This window comes from Mytilus galloprovincialis, chromosome 2 (genome assembly GCF_965363235.1).
Source record: "Mytilus galloprovincialis chromosome 2, xbMytGall1.hap1.1, whole genome shotgun sequence".
In the NCBI taxonomy this organism is placed as follows: domain Eukaryota; kingdom Metazoa; phylum Mollusca; class Bivalvia; order Mytilida; family Mytilidae; genus Mytilus; species Mytilus galloprovincialis.
In genome coordinates, this window is record NC_134839.1 from 79,576,940 (window position 1) to 79,596,568 (window position 19,629).

At 34.0% G+C, this 19,629-nt stretch overlaps 1 protein-coding gene and 1 long non-coding RNA gene across 3 annotated transcripts in view; both read left to right on the top strand.

Moving 5' to 3' along the window:
* Positions 1–19,629, top strand: part of LOC143064505 (ATP-binding cassette sub-family C member 3-like) — a 68,746-nt gene that overhangs the window by 1,523 nt on the left and 47,594 nt on the right. For both annotated transcript variants that reach the window (XM_076237376.1, XM_076237375.1), the window contains exons 2-3: positions 9,841–10,014; positions 13,222–13,356. In XM_076237376.1, the coding sequence (XP_076093491.1) occupies positions 9,841–10,014; positions 13,222–13,356 (309 nt within the window). The remainder of the gene's footprint in view (positions 1–9,840; positions 10,015–13,221; positions 13,357–19,629) is intronic.
* LOC143064504 (uncharacterized) lies at positions 2,203–7,110 on the top strand. Its single transcript, XR_012975263.1, has 2 exons — positions 2,203–3,130; positions 5,570–7,110. It is a non-coding gene; the product is annotated as an uncharacterized LOC143064504 (long non-coding RNA).

Sequence of the window (19,629 nt, forward strand, 5' to 3'; positions counted from 1 at the left end):
TGTCATTCTATGCTGTTTGAACAGACTGTATGTCATTCTATGTTGAATAAACGTCTGCAATTGTATGCTATATGAACGAACTGTCTGTCATTCTACGCTGTGTAAACGTCTGTCATTCTCTGTTGTGTGAACGGACTGTTTGTCATTCTATGTTGAGTAAACGTCCATCATTCTATGCTATGTCAACAGACTGTCTGAAATTTTATGCCTTGTAAACGTCTGTCATTCCCTGTTGTGTTAACTGACTGTCTGTCCTTCTATGTTATGTGAACGGACTGTCTGTCATTATTAATGTGTGAACGCACTGTCTGTCATTCTATGCTGTGTGAACGGACTGTCTGTCTTTCTGTGCTATGTGAACGGACTGTCTGTCATTCTATGCTGTGTGAACGGAATGTCTGTCATTCTATTCTGTCTAAACAGATTGTCTGTCATTCTATGCTGTGTGAACGGACTGTCTGTCATTATATGCTGTGTAAACGTCCGTCATTCTATGTTGTGTGAAATGACCGTCTGTCATTTTATGTTGTGTTAACGGACTGTCTGTCATTCTATGCTATGTTAACGGACTGTTTGTCATTCTATGCTGTGTGAATGGATTGTCTGTCATTCTATGTTGTGTGAACGTACTGTCTGTCCTTCTAAGCTGTGTAAACGGACTGTCTGTCATTCTATGCTTTGTAAACGTCCGTCATTCTATGTTGTGTGACGTGGGCATACGATACAGTTACAGGGGAGGTAATGACGTTGCTAACGTAAATTGTTATTTTCGTGACGTCAAACTATGACTTGGTCCGAGACCACAATTAGTCCCTAGTGTTGACAGTGGGTTACTTGCCAATGTTTTTTATACCCCTTCCAAATTTATTTCTCCGTGTTTTATGCCATAAGTTGCAAGTAGGGGGTGAAATTACACTTTAAAAAAATTTGGGTCCAGAATTTTAAAGGAAAGTAGTGATTTGGTCCAGCTGAAAAAGGTTAAAAATTAGAACTTAGGAAGCTGTCAAAAGATTTCAAGACGCCCTAAACATAAAATTGTCAATATTTTGAGTTAGAGCAGATGAAGTTTTCTATAATTTTGATATAACAGTCACGGTTTATTTATTTCTATTCCGTTATATTTGGAATTTCCCTATTCTATTTCTATCTTTAGACTTGTGGTACAAGTTTGGCTATAGTGCCTAACAAGATTTTGTGAGGTAGACGAAATTGACTTTAAAACGATCGTATTGACTTTTGATGTCCAGAAATAGGCAGATCGGACATATTTTGACTTTATTTACTTACTTCTTAAGTTTGTGATTAATTGTAATTAACATATTCCAATGAGACTGAAAAATGCTTTTTTTTTGTTATGATAAATAATAATTTTACCTGCCGTAGTCGTGCGTAAAATATATTTCGGCATTTCTCTTAAGAAATGACTTGTTTAATGGAACAAAACGTCTTATTTGTAAACTTTCTCTTTTATCTCCACAATAGGCTTTTAAAAAATAATCTTTCAACTGTGGATTCAGAAAATTTTGTGAAAATAGAAGAAGTGTCAATTCTTACCTTTCATACCTTAACTTTCATTGATAAAACATAATATTGACTCGTCCAGTGTCCAGTTTGAAGGTCATTATAGTTACCGTACACATTCATGCACGTTCTAATTAATCAATAGTCATGTATGAAAAGCATAAACAAGTTTGTAGGTAAACTAATAACAACTTAATCCAATCAAATTGCCTACGATTCAATAACAATGACCAGTCCACATCATAAAAATGTATAGGGGTAAACTGGGTAGGGAGAAAATGTCAGATATTTTAAGTTCATTATTTTGCAACAACGAATAAAAATTTGTTAACCAATAGATTTGCTATAATTTCATAAACATGTCATTCTGTATTGGTATAGTTTTTGGATCTTTTATTTGCGTATTTAAGGCTGTAAAAAGTTTGGCCTTCAAAAGTCAACATAATCATTGACTTTATACAGAAAATTCGCCTTTTTAAAACATTGAATGTATCACGAATAATACGCGACAACAAAGTAAAATCATTTCTTAAAACAATGCAAAAAAAATCATTCTGATTGATACAGTGGTATTGTCATAAATTGCGCTGGAGTGAACAGTGGTACAGCAAACGTCGAATTCCCTCACACAATGTTATGACACACTTTTTTTTTATAGTATGTAAATCAAAAGTGGTCTGATGTTACTGTTGTTTTCTGCACGAATATTTCGAGGGCGGTAGTACGGGTGGGGTTTTATAGGCATATATAAGTCCTGATTACGTTTGATTATTATCGATGTGCTCGAGTAACTTTGATAGACGAAGTTAACGTTAAGCTCTGCATAATATGTCCGAGGAAGGCTCCGACCATGATGAACGCCGTGCTACTACTCAACATGCTGAAAATAGTAACGAAACAGAGTTAAGTACGGACGGGGCTATTTCGCTTTTCACTTCAGCTTTAAACAATGCTTTAGAGAAGCAAAAACATTCCTTGATTAATCATTTCGAAGCTCGTTTAGGAAAAAGTGTTAAAGCAACCGGTGTCGATCAACCAGAATTTGTATTCCATAGTGAGGGAATTAAAGTGCAACATTCGTTTAATACCGAGCGTCTGGAGAGGCTTGCTGCCGTTGAAAGTTGTATAAAGCTTGGAAACGCTTCCGAAGTTAGTGAAATCATTTCCCAGGAAAAGGAAATCATCCGTAAGCGTAACAAAATTCTAAAGATAGCCGACAAGCATGGATGGGACACGGTTAAAGAATACTTGGATAGTCCGTTGGCCGACAATAAAGAAGATGCTAGTGATTTGCGTGCTGCTATTTCCAGGGCTTCTCGTAAAAGAAGTTCCAAGCCGTACAGTAAACCAGAATCTTCCAATAGTGGTTCCGGAAAAGGAGAATTCAATTCTAGGAGTTTTTTTCGTGGCCTTGGCCAAGTCAGTGATACCGAGTTCTCCAAAGCAGGCAAGTCAGAAAGTTACAAGTGTTTCTATTGTAACCAGCCCGGGCACTTTGCAAGGAACTGCCCCGAAAAAAGGATTCCTACAGCGACAGTTGGTGCAACAAAGTTCCAGGAACAGAACACAGGAAAGACCCAGTAACAAAACAGATACAGACATAGATGAAGTTGAGTATTGTTTTCAATTTGTTTACAAGTATGAGAAAAAATCTGGTCAAAATCTTATAAATGTGAAAGGAAATTTAAGAAAACATGCATTGTTTTGGAAAAATGTACTTAACGCTAATGATTTTATAATGAATGTTATTAATTTTGGTTATAGAATTCCTTTTCTGAGTGAACCACCGACTATTTTTCTAAGTAATAATAGATCCGCGTTAAAACACTCAGAATTTGTGGAAAATTCTATTGAAGAACTTTTAACTAAAGAATGTATAAAAGAAGTAAATCGACCATTTGTCGTTAATCCACTTACTGTGTCGGTAAATAGTACGGGTAAAGAAAGATTAGTCTTAGATTTGAGACATGTTAATAAATTTGTCGAGAAACAAAAAGTTAAATTTGAAGGGGTTAAAGAAGCTATGACATTTGTAAATTTTAGCGGTTTTGGGTTTAAATTTGATTTAAAGTCTGGTTATCACCATATAGAAATTCACCCTGATCATCAAAAATATTTAGGATTTTCTTGGCAATATGGTGATACAGTGCGTTATTTTACTTTTTCGGTTTTGCCTTTTGGACTTTCATCAGCTGGTCATATATTTACCAAGACAGTACGTGTGTTAGTTAAATACTGGCGATCTTTAGGATTTCCCATGGTGGTTTATTTAGATGATGGTATGGGTACAGCAGAAAATTTTGATACATGTTTTGAATTATCGAAAACAGTAAAAAATGATTTACTGCTTTCCGGTTTTATTGCTAATACAGAAAAGAGTGTCTGGGAACCAGTACAAAATATTGATTGGTTAGGTTTTGTTTGGAACTTTAAAGATTGTACTTTAGAAATATCGCTTAAAAAATTATTTGCTTTAAAGCTGGTAATATCGAGCGTAGTAGATGGCAAAACTATTTTGACTTATAGATGTATTGCTAAAATATGTGGAAAAATCATTTCTATGATTCCTGCTCTTGGTAACGTTTGTCAAATGATGACGAAGCATATGCATATGCTAGTCTGTTGTAGATCTGCATGGGACGATGTCATCCCTATAAATGACAACATTTTGAAGGAACTAAAATTTTGGTATTTTGAATGCGAGTCATTATCTTTCCAACGCATTGTACCTATAAATAGAATACCACAGCGTGTAATTTTCACTGACGCTAGTCAGTATGCCGGAGCAGGGTTTATAATGAATGATAACAAAATTGTACATTTTATGTTTGATGGTCATGAAAGAAGCAAAAGTTCTACATGGAGAGAATTGAAAACTGTAGAAAAGAATATTTCTTCTTTTAAATCTGATTTAACAGGAAAATTTGTTAAACTTTTGTTAAAAAGGGTAGCATGAAAGTAGAATTACAAGACATTGCTTTAAGCTTATTTCATATTTGTTTGTCACATAATATTTTCTTGGATGTTGAATGGATACCTAGAGATAAAAATACTTATGCAGATTATCTGAGCAAAATTTTTGATTATGACGATTGGGGTGTTTCCTATCAAATTTTTATATATTTTGATAAAATATGGGGACCATTCACATGCGATCGTTTTGCAGATTCGAAAAACAAAAAAGTAGACTATTTTAACTCTAGATATTATTCACCGGATACTTCCGGGGTTGATGCTTTCGCATATGATTGGTCTGCTCATAATAACTGGTTAGTTCCACCAGTTTGTTTAGTTAGCAAGTGTTTAAATCACATGCGATTATGTAAAGCTAAAGGCACTTTAGTTGTACCTAAATGGCCATCAGCGTTATTTTGGCCTATCTTAGTGAATAGGTTTTCAGACAGATTTAAATCTTTTGTTATAGACTTTAGAGAGTATGTAAAACCTATGAACTTTTTTACAAAAGGTTCACAAGAAAAGAGTATATTTGCACAGAGACCTTTTAACAGTAATGTATATGTTTTGTTGTTGGATTTCTCGAAGTATTGAGATTTATGCATTGAATGTTGTATACAGACTGTAGTTGATTTTGTTTTCTGCGATGGTTATTTGCCGCAGTTATCAGATATGAGACTATATTCGAAAGAACGTTAAATTTAACATTGTGATGTTTTAACTGCAACAATTAGATATGTCATTGTTAACATTGTTGATTAATTGTTTATGAATACAGTGAGGGTTAATGCCACTGTATATATATAAGTATATGACTTTTTTAAATACTGTGAGGTTGAATGCCACAGTAAGTGTGCGAGGAAAATGCCGCATTCATTTGTTTGCGAGGAAAATGCCGCACTCATTTGTTTGCGAGGGAAATGCCGCATTCATTTGTTTGCGAGGGAAATGCCGCATTCATTTGTTTGCGAGGGAAATGCCGCACTGGGTTGTTTGCGAGGGAAATGCCGCATTCATTTATAGTAGTAATGTTAATTATATTTACTTTGTTTATAGTTATTACTTGGTATTCATTATTATATTTATTTTACAGATCAATGGAAACAATTTGAGTGTTATGCCAATGATTCAAGATTTGCCAGTATCATACGAGATTTACCCTCTTTTGTCGAATCGTCTAGATCAAATTCTACAATTAAGCAATACAAGTGCTATTTTAAAAAGTTTGAAAAATGGTGTGTTTCATGTTCACTTGAGTGTTTACCAGCGACAACTACTACGATTTCTATGTATATAGGTGGACTCATTCAACAGGGATCCAGTGTTGCGATTTTAGATGCAAGTTTTTATTCAATAAAATGGTTTCATGACTTTAATTTCAAATATAATCCTTGTTCAGACAAATTCCTTGGTCTTATTTATGAAGGAGGAAGGAGATTGCTAAGTAAACCTATAAACAAAAAAGAACCTATTACGCCAGATATATTAAGGAAAATTGTTTTGAAGTTCGGAGATCATAATAATCTCAAAAAATTGCGTGTAGTAGTATTATTTCTGTTAGGATTTTCTGGATTTTTGAGGTATAGTGAATTGGCTAACATTAAGATGAATAATATTGAGTTTCAAGTCAGTCATGTTAAAATTCGCATTGATAAAAGCAAAACTGATTTATACAGAAGAGGTAATTCTGTTGTTATAGCTGCAACAGGTACAGATTTATGTCCAGTTTTTTGGTTAAATAAGTATATCAATTTAGCTGAATTGAGTAAAAATTCTGATAGCTATATTTTCAGAGCACTGTCTTTTATGAAATCGAAAGATGTTTATAAATTATGTAATGTAAATAGTCCATTGTCCTATACCAGAGCGAGAGAAATTTTGTTAGAGAGTTTATCAGATATTGGTTTAGATAAGCTTAAGTTTGGGCTTCATAGTTTGAGAAGTGGTGGCGCTTCTACGGGGGCTAATAGAGGAGTCTCTGATAGGTTACTTAAAGTCCACGGTAGATGGGCTTCTGATAAAGCCAAAGATGGGTATATTAAAGACAATTTAAAATCTCAATTGGCTGTTTCCTTGAATCTTGGCATATAGTTCTCAAATTATTTATTCCTTTGTTTTATCGAAGTTACTGCGAGCAAACAAACCTAAATTATGACTTGTCTCTTATTTAGCCATGTATTTAGTATAGAAATGTTTTAAATTCGGACGAATTCATGAGGGAGAATTTAAATTTATTTCTATTCCGTTATATTTGGAATTTCCCTATTCTATTTCTATCTTTAGACTTGTGGTACAAGTTTGGCTAGTATGTAAATCAGAAGTGGTCTGATGTTACTGTTGTTTTCTGCACGAATATTTCGAGGGCGGTAGTACGGGTGGGGTTTTATAGGCATATATAAGTCCTGATTACGTTTGATTATTATCGATGTGCTCGAATAACTTTGATAGACGAAGTTAACGTTAAGCTCTGCATAATATATTACAGTTATGTTTGTATTGATGTATTTAGAGGACATTGCGAATGTATATAGATGGAATTGTGGTATATTTTTGTAATTTGTAAAATGTTTACAAGATATTAAATGTTGTTTCGCTGAGAAAATAAGAAAGTTACTGCGAGCAAACAAACCTAAATTATGACTTGTCTCTTATTTAGCCATGTATTTAGTATAGAAATGTTTTAAATTCGGACGAATTCATGAGGGAGAATTTAAGACCCCAAGTTTATCAGCAACAATAGAGTCACGTGACCGTGAAAATTCAGTAAAAAAACGGATGAGACAAACCTAATTTTTAACTCACTGAATACTATTGTCGTAATAAAAACTTATTGACCTAACTAATCTTGAGTCTCCATAGTTTATTCTCGTCAAAGCTCACACATCAAATCAAAGTCCTTTATTCTTTATTTTATCTGCAAACTTGGAGTTTGGGTGAAAATTGTCAAGTCTCCTGAACGAAAAATCTAAATATTTACGAGGAAACTAAAAATGATGGGCTGAATTTAAATTTAATAAAGCATCTCATTAAGACAAACACTCGATATGAATATCTCGGCAATAGAATGTTGGATACGCAAACGTCAAATTGATTTCAAACCGAAGCGGTGGTTTTTATGCCGATTTGTGCAAGTGATTATCTCCCCTTAATATCACCAGTCAAAAGTAAAAACCCAGCAAAATGCATAAAAATTAAAAAAGGAGTTTACTTTTACAAAAATTAGAAAGAAAATAAACGAAACTCGATTTATAACTATGTTATGATAATATAAAGAAGAGATACTTCCCCCTATTTTTCAGAGGAGGACTAAATGTAAATATTAAAAGACAAAATATTACTGCAGTAAAAAAAAAAAAAAAACAATTCAGAATTGTGGATAATGACACCTACACGTAAAATTAAAAAGCTAGCTATATTGAAAGAAATTAGATCTGGCGGATGAAATATACTACATGTAATTTTTATATGTGGGATCATTCCTAGCAGAATTTTTTTAAACACTTCTGATTATATTTAATGCAATAAAACATAGTTTATACAATTTCAATAATCTTTCTGAAAATTGATATAATTATTAAATAAATAGTACTGATCATATATATTCTATACCAAGAGTCACAACAAATTTCTTCAAATTAAGAGAACCTTTAAACTCAAGCCTATGTTTCTTAGTTGAACAGTAAAATACAAAAAAGGGATTTATAAGTTTTATACCAAAAATATTGACAGAAATTCTGTAAAAAAATATGCTTTAAATTATAAGTGAAAGTGACACAATTTTGAATTTCAGAATCATTATTATTGTAAAATTAAACTATTAGATTAGCTTGCACAGTAGCCCTTTGTCTTATTTCTCAGGGTATTTTATAGATTATGAAAGTAAACTTTTTGGAAAAAATGGGGCTTCTTCTCTTGAACTGGTTGCTGTATCAGCTTCTTTAAATAATTACATATTTATAAACAAAGTATTATATATATACTTTACCTGAATACTAGTAATAGGAAATGAAATGAAACTGGTGGGACAATATATGGAAATAATTATTAAAATGTACATAAGGGATCAAAACAGTTAACGGACTGTTTTTCATTCTATGCCGTGTAAACGTCCGACATTCTATGTTGTGTGAACGTACGGTCTGTCATTCTATGTTGTGTGAACGTACTGTCTGTCATTCTAAGCTGTGTGAACGGACTGATTGTCATTATAAGCTGTCTGAACGTCTGTCGGACGACTTTCCTGCATACATAAAGAAATTACTAAAGACGCTCGTTGTGGGACCTCATAGAGCTGTCAATCGATTTGCAGAAAAAGGGATGTAATCAAAATTGTTGATTTATTGGGTTCGAATATAAAATTGAGAATGGAAATGGGGATGTCAAAGAGACAACCATGCGACAAAAACAGAAACAGCCGAAGGCTACCAATGGGTCTTCAACACGACAAGAAAATCCAGCACCTGGAGGCGGCCAAAATATCTCACTGTGTTGCATGTCTTGATTTTAAAAAAATAATCAGACAAAAAGGAAAAAAGACAAACGGCACTATTTTGATGCCCTTTTATTGAATACTGATTTGTGTTTTTCGCATACTGAGGCAACTCCTTATTTCATCTGTTGACGACACCAGTGAGCTCGGAAATTGCCATACATGTCCTAAATGTTCAGGCCTCAGTGACTCAGTGAACACTTGCCTATCAAAATTTGAGGTTGTGATTTAGACAAGGAACGTTCGACTACGTTCCTAGTTGACTATGGTTGCCGGTTTTCCTGCCAAAGGTCAGTGGTTCTCTCTTTATACTACCAAAGACTTCCACATTTAATAAAGACTACCTAGCATGATATAGCCAGCCAAGTATGCTGAAAGTGGCTCATTGTTGAAGGCCGTACGGTGACCTATAGTTGTTAATGTCTGTGTCATTTTGGTCTCTTGTGGACAGTTGTCTCATTGGCAACCATACCACATCTTCTTTTTTATATCTTAACATGGACAATCGATCCTTGAATGTTGAGAATGCCTTTCAATCCTCATAATCTTACTACTTTCGACGTTTACATTTTATTCCAGTGGTTGAAACATGAATGAAAAATACATCAAATTGCTGTGGTGTCATTTCATCAAAGCCCTCCCCCTCCCTTATTTTTCAATTTTCAAATTTTGTTTTGGAAAGCTACTTATGGGGGCTTATCGTACCTTGTCCTTTATGTCTTTTAAATTACAGATATTAAAATTCTTTATTTTCATTCTTTAATTATATCACTACAATATGATCTTTAAAACTTCATGACCAATGTAGATTAAAACATCGAGATATTTAAGCAGGACAGTTTTATATAATATTTTACTTTTTTGTTATTTTCAAGGACGACCACGTACTCAATGAAACCAAACCGAAGTTTACCGAGTGTTTTGTGACAACAGTGCCTGCGTTAGGTCCAGCAGCATGGCTATTGATAACGTTCATATTTTGTGTAGTAGGAACACGTGACAGCTCTATTTCATCTATACCCATTAGATCCCTAAATGTTTTCAAGACAGTAAGATTTTTACATATAATATATTACTAGAACAATTCATTTATACTAAAAAAAAGTTAAGGTAACAAATAGTTACCTTTCCTGTATACCACTTCACCAAAAACACATAATTCTACTCTGAAAAAATGCTAGATTTATGATGTTTGATGTATTCTGTTTAGAAACTAGTAGATGTGGTATGGTTGCCAATGAGACAACTACATGTATTAGTAGCCACAGACCAAAAGGACATGAATTTGAGCTACTAGAGGCCTTCGGCAATGAAACTAACCAATACCTTAAAATAAGACATTAAAGGCCCAGGTACGGTAAAGTACTGTAATAACATTCAAACGAGAAAAACAACGGTATGTTTTATGCTAAAACAATAAACGAAAAGCACATGTGTCAGACAGCAATAATCAACAACCACTGCAATAAAGGCTCCCGACTTAGAACAGGCACATAACAAATGTATAGGGACTGAACATACATGTTTGTGAGCCCCAACCCCTCTTAAGACTTTTATCTTGACAAATGGTGTAACAGCATAACTAAAGAACAACAACGAAAACAAACCAAATAAACAAATAACCGGTTTGCCAGTACTCGCAGAACTCGCACTCATTGAGAGAAACATTGTCATTACGACAACTACCCATTAGAGATCAAAGAACGTGAACGTACGCAACTATAGGTCACTGTAGGGCTTTCAACAATGAGCAATAACCATACTGTATACTGAGCTATAAAAGTCCGTTGCATGACAAATATGAATCAATTCAAATGGGAAAATTAATATCAAACGGCCTGCACTATGTAAAAAAACATATATACCAAAACCATAAATGACAGACGGCAACCAATATCAGCTTCTGTATGACGTGGAACATGCACATAAAATAAGTGGCGGAGTTAAACATGTGTGCGAGCGCTTAATTGTCCTCTAACGATGAGCCGTGGCCGCACAGCTCAACATGAGAACGAATTAAAAATATAAGTTCATAGGAGTTTGACTTATAAGATCGGTATGGGACACAAGATACAACAAAAAAAAAAAAAAGAAAAAAAAAAAAACAAAAGATAGAAAGTATTTGAACTTCTGAAAACTAGTTCAAAGCCAATTACAACTGATACATAAATCATGTTTCTCCGACTAGCAAGACCAACCAGTACACATTCAACGTTTTAACTCAAAGCATAAAAAGCAATAATATAAAAAAAACATAATGGTTAAAATATTAGTATCGAAAGGATGTTGGATCATAACTGTTCATAACTTATAGTAATACATATTTCGTTTTCTTTTAATTGATTTTTTTCAACAAATCAATTGTAGAACCGAAAAAGACAATATTTAAAGATCTTCTTACGATTATAAAAAAATGATATTAACTTGTTTAGAATAAGTTTATTCCAAGAATCATTATGCTTACATGGATCATATCTTAATTAACAGACTCTCAAAGTCCATTGAAACTAAACACTAGTTATGTCTGCCAAGACTAGGATAACAATCATTACATATTCAATGGATTTAACGAAAAGACGCACAAAATATGACCGTATGAAATGCGACGTTGATATTTTTGTCGGACAATTTATTATATATGGACGTTCTTTGTATGTAACTATAAGATGTAATGTCGTCACTTTATATATAGAATAACCATACATTGTCTCGAAATATCAATGTTATTTGTACAAGGCTTAGAAACAGGTAGAAAGCGAGGCTGTGCCGAGCATTTCTACCTGTTTCGAGCCGAGTACAAATAACAGATTGATATTTTGAGACAAAGTATGGTTATTCTTTATATACTGCAACTCTTATAACTGTTCAAAATGAAGTATTTAGGGTAAAAAACGTCATTCTTTTATTGTGAGCGGACAACGTAAAATTGCCGCGAACCTGTATGTTTTATTGACGTCATAAATAAAACTCTACGGAAACGCATTGTCAACGTCATAAACAAGGTGATATACGGTCAGTGACTGCATATCACAAATAAATATACAGTCAATGCAATTTGACTGCTCAAATAGCACAGCTGCAGTATAAATATAATTATTTTCTGTGACTGTATATTACATTAATTTGTAGGATCCTTTACTATAGATAATTTAGCTGATCTGTAACAACAACATCTTCATGCCTTATATATCATGTACTGTAGTACGCCGCTAGATTAAAACTGACGAGGAAAGGTAACACACGGCCACCGAAAGCTCTTTTTTTGAGAGCCCAGGTGGTCGTGTGGTCTAGCGGGACGGCTGCAGTGCAGGCGATTTGGTGTCACGATATCACAGTAGCATGGGTTCGAATCCCGGCGAGGGAAGAACCAAAAATTTGCGAAAGCAAATTTACAGATCTAACATTGTTGGGTTGATGTTTAGACGAGTGTCACTGACTCAGACGTACTTATAAATATAATTATTTTCTGTGACTGTATCTTGCATTAATTTGTAGGATCCTTTACTATAGATAATTGAGCTGATCTGTAACAATAACATCTCCATGCCTTATATGTCATGTACTGTAGTACGACGCTAGATTAAAACTGACGAGGAAAGGTAACACACGGCAACCGAAAGCTTTATTTTTGTGAAGCCCAGGTGGTCGTGTGGTCTAGCGGGACGGCTACAGTGCAGGCGATTTGGTGTCACGATATCTCAGTAGCATGGGTTCGAATCCCGCCGAGGGAAGAACAAAAAAATTTGCGAAAGCAAATTTACAGATCTAACATTGTTGGGTTGATGTTTAGACGAGTTGTGTGTATATATATATATATATATGTATATTATTGTGTACATGTATCGTTACTCGTAACGATCCAGCGCCCTCGTGGGGAAAATCGTTGACTACTATTCAGACGTTTTATATATATATATATATATATATATATATATATATATATATATATATATATATATATATATATATATATATATATATATATCAGTCTAAAGATTTGCACAACGGTACTGATATAAGATGTTATAATACGAAAATGTTGTAATTAAATCGTGCTGACAAATATTTCGGCTCAACAAATGGCCTTCTTCAAGTGTCACAAGTTTTAACAATACTTATGTGTGTGAACAGTTTATAAATACAATGCACTTCCAATTACTAGTAGTTAAAAATGATGTAAATTGTTATGGGCATTTTGTTTAAGTGTAAAAATTGCTTTTCTGATTGTAAACAATATGTTTTTATTTTATTTACAGGGTTTATGTTTGGTGTTAGCCATTCTTAGTCTTTTTATTTTGTATGCCAATAATAATTATGGGTACAAGTGTGTCGACGATCAAAGTATTCCCACTTCTCACATAGTTAGTTGTTCACTTCTTACAGCAAGTTTTGTAAGTATATATATATATTTGGAGATATATCGTCAGGTTATCGGAATTCCAATGGGGACTAACTGTGCACCACTTATTGCGGACCTGTTTTTGTATTACTATGAGTTACAAATTATGACAAAAATAAGCAAAGACCAATCGAAACAACATCTGATAAACAAATTTAATAATACTTTTAGATATTTGGATGATATTTTGGCTCTCAATAATGACGACTTCAGTATACTAAAGAAATTTATCCTGTTGAACTTACTTTAAATAAAGATAATACTAACAGTGACCACTGCCCTTTCCTCGATCTTGATATCTATATCACTAACGGGAAGCTTAATACTAATATTTATGATAAAAGAGATGATTTTTCATTTCCTATCGTTAATTATCCATTTTTAGATTGTGACGTTCCCTTGTCACCATCTTACGGTGTTTGTATATCTCAACTTGTACGATTCGCTCGTGTATGGAACAATGTTTTAGATTTTAACGAGAGAAATTTATGTATTTCTGAAAAATTATTACACCAGGGTTTTCGATATCACAAACTAGTCAAAACATTTATTAAATTTTATCATCAGACATCATTCGTAAATAGCTCAACATGCAGACGTCTTATACGTTCAGGTATTTATCATCCAATTTTTTATGGAAATATTCTTTATAAAGCACAAAAATGTCAGTATTCACCTCAGAAACTAACAAAACCTTTAAATTATAGACTTATTAAGAAGAGATATACATGTAGTTACGATACTGTTGTCAGGTCATTAAAGATTGCATATTTTGGAGTTAATATTGATTCACTTATAGGGTCTTTGCACAGGAACTAAATACATTTATTCTAAAACCAGTTGTTGGCATGACACGGTTTATGTTCTTCTCATATATGTTATGATGGTATGATACTAAACCACTTAAGCTGGGGTCACACATTCACGTTGTTTACTGCCGTCCTTGACAGGACCATTCCCGATTATATTTGTCAAACGTCTGATCAAATCATGTGAATCGTGGATGGCTACTCAAACTTTAATTGAATTTTGGAAAACAATTAAATTAATCACGACAACGATCAGATATTGTTCAGGAAGCGTCGATATTCAGCCGTTTCGAAGCGAATTTATCCCGAGAATCCCGTTCTAAACCCGTTTCTAAATCCGATTTGTATCTTTCACCTGGTAAAATTCGACCGAGTCTGTCACGACTGCGTCCCGAGTCTACCGAATGTAATCCGACAGAGATCAGACAGTGACCAGACAGTGAACCGACGTTGACGGAAGTTATCCGTTCGAAAACTGTGAGCATTCTCGGGATGACCAGGTACTGTCGGAACGTAATCCTATCACATTGCAAACGGCTTTGTCTGGTCTCAGTCGTATTGTATTCTGTAATTGTCTGGACTCTGACGTGGGTATTATTGACGAATTTCGTATCAATAACGGGACAGTTCCGGAACAGTTTCGGCAAACACGGTTCGCAATCCTCACAAGATCTGGATGCAATCTGGACTCAATCGGCAGAAAAACAGCAATGAAAACTTTCTCTAGATCATTCCCGTTCCACATGACACCGTCCAGAATACACAGAACATTGTTAGGATTTTGATCCGATACAGCAGAATCTGTCACGACATAGGCGATTGTAATCCGACTAGACTAAATCGGCTGAGTTTCCCCGAATGTTACGGGACGCACCTAACTGTCGGGGTGCTTCGCCGAACTATTCGGACGCTTCCCGACCTGTAGGAATCTGTTACTAACTTAAACGACTGCGTTCAGACAATGATAGGACATTTCAGATAATTGAGGATAGTAATCCGACTTTTTCACTTTTCGTTTCGTATCGCTGTCTGATCTCAAACGGGGGCAATAATCGGCAATGTGTGAACCCCGCATTACGGGAAGGATTGTGCCTGATATTCATATGATGAAATCATAATCTTTCAATCAGTTTAATTGAAGTCTGGAGCTGGCATATCAGTTAACTGCTAGTAGTCTGTTGTTATTTATGTATTATTGTCATTTTGTTTATTTTCTTTAGTTACACCTTCTGACATCTGACGCGGACTTCTCTTGAACTGAATTTTAATGTGCGTTTTGTTCTGCGTTTACTTTTCTACATTGGCTAGAGGTATAGGGGGAGGGTTGAGATCTCATAAACATGTTTAACCCCGCCGCATTTTTGCGCCTGTCCCAAGTCAGGAGCCTCTGGCCTTTGTTAGACTTGTATTATTTTTAATTTTAGTTTCTTGTGTACAATTTGGAGTTTAGTAAGGCGTTCATTATCACTGAACTAGTATATATTTGTTTAGGGGCGAGCTGAAGGACGCCTCCGGTGCGAGAATTTCTCGCTACATTGAAGACCTTTTGGTGACCTTCTGCTGTTGTCTTTTCTATGGTCGGGTTGTTGTCTCTTTGACACATTCCCCATTTCCATTCTCCATTTTATTGATTTATTGATTCTATTTGCACAGACTTCATCGAATCTCAAAATCTTTTATGATGTCATGCACATGTAAAATCTGATTTAAGTATATGATACATGTAAAGTGTATACTATACGAACTTGTTTTCAATAACGCACACCTTATCAACCCGATACTCCAATGTTACCCGAGATGAAGTCGGGATATTTAAAAAGTCATAAATCTAGAATTCTAAAGAAAAAGAGTTTTTCCGAAAACCGCTTCGCTCAAATCTAAAGAGATGTATATTAGAGTGTACATGTTGACATCGGATTATCATATGTACTCTTTTTGATATATTTAAAATTTTATAAGAGTTGTTTTCCTTTGATATGACTGACACACATTTGCAGCTTGACAAGACTTGGGCACTAAAACTTGCATTCAAACTTGCGATACATCGATTGATTTGTAAAAAAACCCAACTTAATATTTCAAAGGACAATCTTTTATCTACATGCCTTCAATATTTCGGTATTATTACAGTTGCTATAGTGCTTAGTCCAGCCCTGGCCTCAGTGACTCATTTTTTTTTTTTTTTTTTTTTTTTGTTGTCACTGAGTCCAGCTCGCCCTCCATTACCTTCAATGGTGCAAGCTCCCGGGTAGATTACCCGGGGACGATAGAGACAATGCCAGAGCGCTCAAGTACGAAAAATGTACCACAAATGGTAAAACTTGATAAAATAAACAAGTTGCATACCTGAAATGCTTGTACACTATATGGAAACTCATCTTAACAGAAGGAAATCCCTTGCAGTCGGAGCTGTGGACATCTTGTTTACATCAATAACGCTATATTACGGAACGTGACGTTTCTACGCTATAACGTTAGACGAAACGAATTCAATGTATCGATAAAGATTTTCAACGTTTAAACTCGTAACACGATACCGAATGCCATATCTCCCGATTTCTAAACTTTTTGGCACACTTGTATTTTGAATCGAGTTACATCAGTATAATTCATTGTATGCATAAAAACTTGGGTCACCATTTTTGGTCTTGTAATTTTATAGGAAAACGTCAATTTTTGCGACAAATTCACATATTGCTTTTTATCCATCAACAGAATTTAAAAGGTTGGTTAATCTGGATCCAGTTCCAAATACCCACCACTTATCATAATATTATGGCTAAAGCTGTAGCAAGGTCTGCCAGTCGAGCTCTAAGTTTATTAATTGTTAAATGTAAAGCACATTGTGGTTAATAGTACTTTAAACGTTATTTGATACTCTGGTCTGGTCAGTAATAAGCTACGGTGCATCCATTTGGGGCACTCGTTCTTTTTCTTGTATCAACGCTGTCCAGAACAGAGCTATCATGTTTTTTTTTATAGGTGATGAAATTAACGGGGACATGGGCTGGAGACCTCCTAGTGTAAAACAATGGACATGTGTATTTAGGCATTGGGCAAGATGTAGTTCCATGACCAATGACAGAATAAATTATAAAGTTTTCAAATGGTCACATCAAAATGCTGTAAATAATAAGAAAAACTGGTGTAATAGAGTCATGAAAAAAACTTAAAGATTGTAACTTTGATTTGTATACTAGTATTGATAGTGTGCTGCATAAAGAAAATTGTTCTACAAATTGAAAATGTTTTATTTAATAATATATTGCAGAATGCAAACGAAAATTTTGTCACAGAGTAATGGTAACAAGCTTCGTACTTATAAGCGATATAAATCACAATATTGTACAGAGTTATATTTAAAACAAAATATATCTATTAAATTTAGAAGTGCTTATGCAAAATTTAGATGTGGCGTTGCGCCACTTAAAATAGAAACAGGACGATATGAGAAAAAGCCAATAAATGAAAGATGTTGTTTTATGTGTAAAAACGAAATTGAAGATGAGAAACATATAGTTACTTTATGTCCTTTATATGCAGACCTTCGAAATATATTGTATAATGAAGCAGTAAAACATAACGATCAATTTTATAACTTGTCTATTGACGAAAAAATTATATTTTTACTCAGTAATGAAGGACTATTAAACTAATTCCCTGAAAATTATTTCAACCCATAAATGTATATGTAAACAATAAACCGGTCAATATAAACAAAACAACGATACCAAGATCGACGCTCGTGATACTTTTACTTCCAATATTCTCTAGTGAAAAACAGATATCCGGAATAAATACACGGTGGAATGAAATTACGCTTACATATGCACCCTCTATATAAGGTAGCACTCCACAGTTAGAAAATAAAATTAAAAATGAGCCATAAAATGTTTTATCATCTCCTATTCCTGGACTTCTAATACATTAACCTAACTGTTTGTGTTGTACATGTGCATATGTATGTAATCAGTATATTCCATAGATTTGATTTTCGAAAGTTAAAAGAGTGAAAATTAATTCCTTTTATGTGTATCCATGGCAACATTCTGCATTTATATACCATAAAATATTGCAAAAAGGGGGGTGGACATGTCACATATCCCCCCAAAATTTTGATCAAACTAGAATTTCAATGCCTTTGAGTGATACCTTTTTAGAAACTGTTTTCATAAATCTTCCTAATGATCAAATAAAAAATGGGTGTCTTTCGCCTCATTTTTTCGTAAAATCCAATCACAAAGTTCGTGCGATAAAAAGTTGGAAAAAAACATTGCAATAATTGCCGGACCAATGTATGGTAGGGACATGCAAATACGGACTGTCATACAGAAAACAGCCTATATTACATACATTACATAATCTTGATGTTCATATAAACCCAATACAAAGGCTATTTTAATACTCAGCTATCCAAAAATGAATTTTATTGCACACTAGCTCTCATATTTGAAAAATCCACAGGGGCCAAAATGCGAAACTACACACCTAACTGTGGATTGCTACCTTAAGGTGAAATTTTCCCCCTCCTGCCTCAATTTTTATTATATTTTCTGTGTTCTACTAGCTGTTACGATGAAAATGGTACCTTAGTTTTTAAAATTGGTTCAGTAATAAAGATTTTATGAAGGTTAGCAGTTGATGTTGAAACGCGACAAAAAGTGATTTAAAAATAAATGCTGGATCATAGTGAAAAACTTCAAGTCTGTCTCATTTTTGGGGTAAATTTCTAAAACTTTTCCCATTATCTTATTTAAAATCATAAAATTACCTTCAAAGAGAACAAATTGTACAATTTTTAGGTATTTGAAAGCACTTATAGGTCAATTCTGCTGTAAATAGCATACCTAACCTTGGTTTAGAAGCTCTCAAGCAGGGTATAAATTTCAAGCAGTACTGGCATCATTAAATTTAATTAATGCCAAATTATAATATAAAATCCTGCTAAAAATGTTTATTTGACTTATTCGCATTCAAAAATATAAAGCGATACATTCTGAGGACATCATATAAAGCGCAATCTTTGGTTACAATGGTGAAGCTAATTGAGTACAAATTTAAGACCGCAACATGTCTAAGTGTCAAAATGTGTATATTTGGTTGCTAAGGACAGTAAACAATAAAATAAACATAAATTGCATTCCTAGCAGATTTTTTCAATGCCTTTGAGTGATACCTTTTTAGAAACTGTTTTCATAAATCTTCCTAATGATCAAATAAAAAATGGGTGTCTTTCGCCTCATTTTTTCGTAAAATCCAATCACAAAGTTCGTGCGATAAAAAGTTGGAAAAAAACATTGCAATAATTGCCGGACCAATGTATGGTAGGGACATGCAAATACGGACTGTCATACAGAAAACAGCCTATATTACATACATTACATAATCTTGATGTTCATATAAACCCAATACAAAGGCTATTTTAATACTCAGCTATCCAAAAATGAATTTTATTG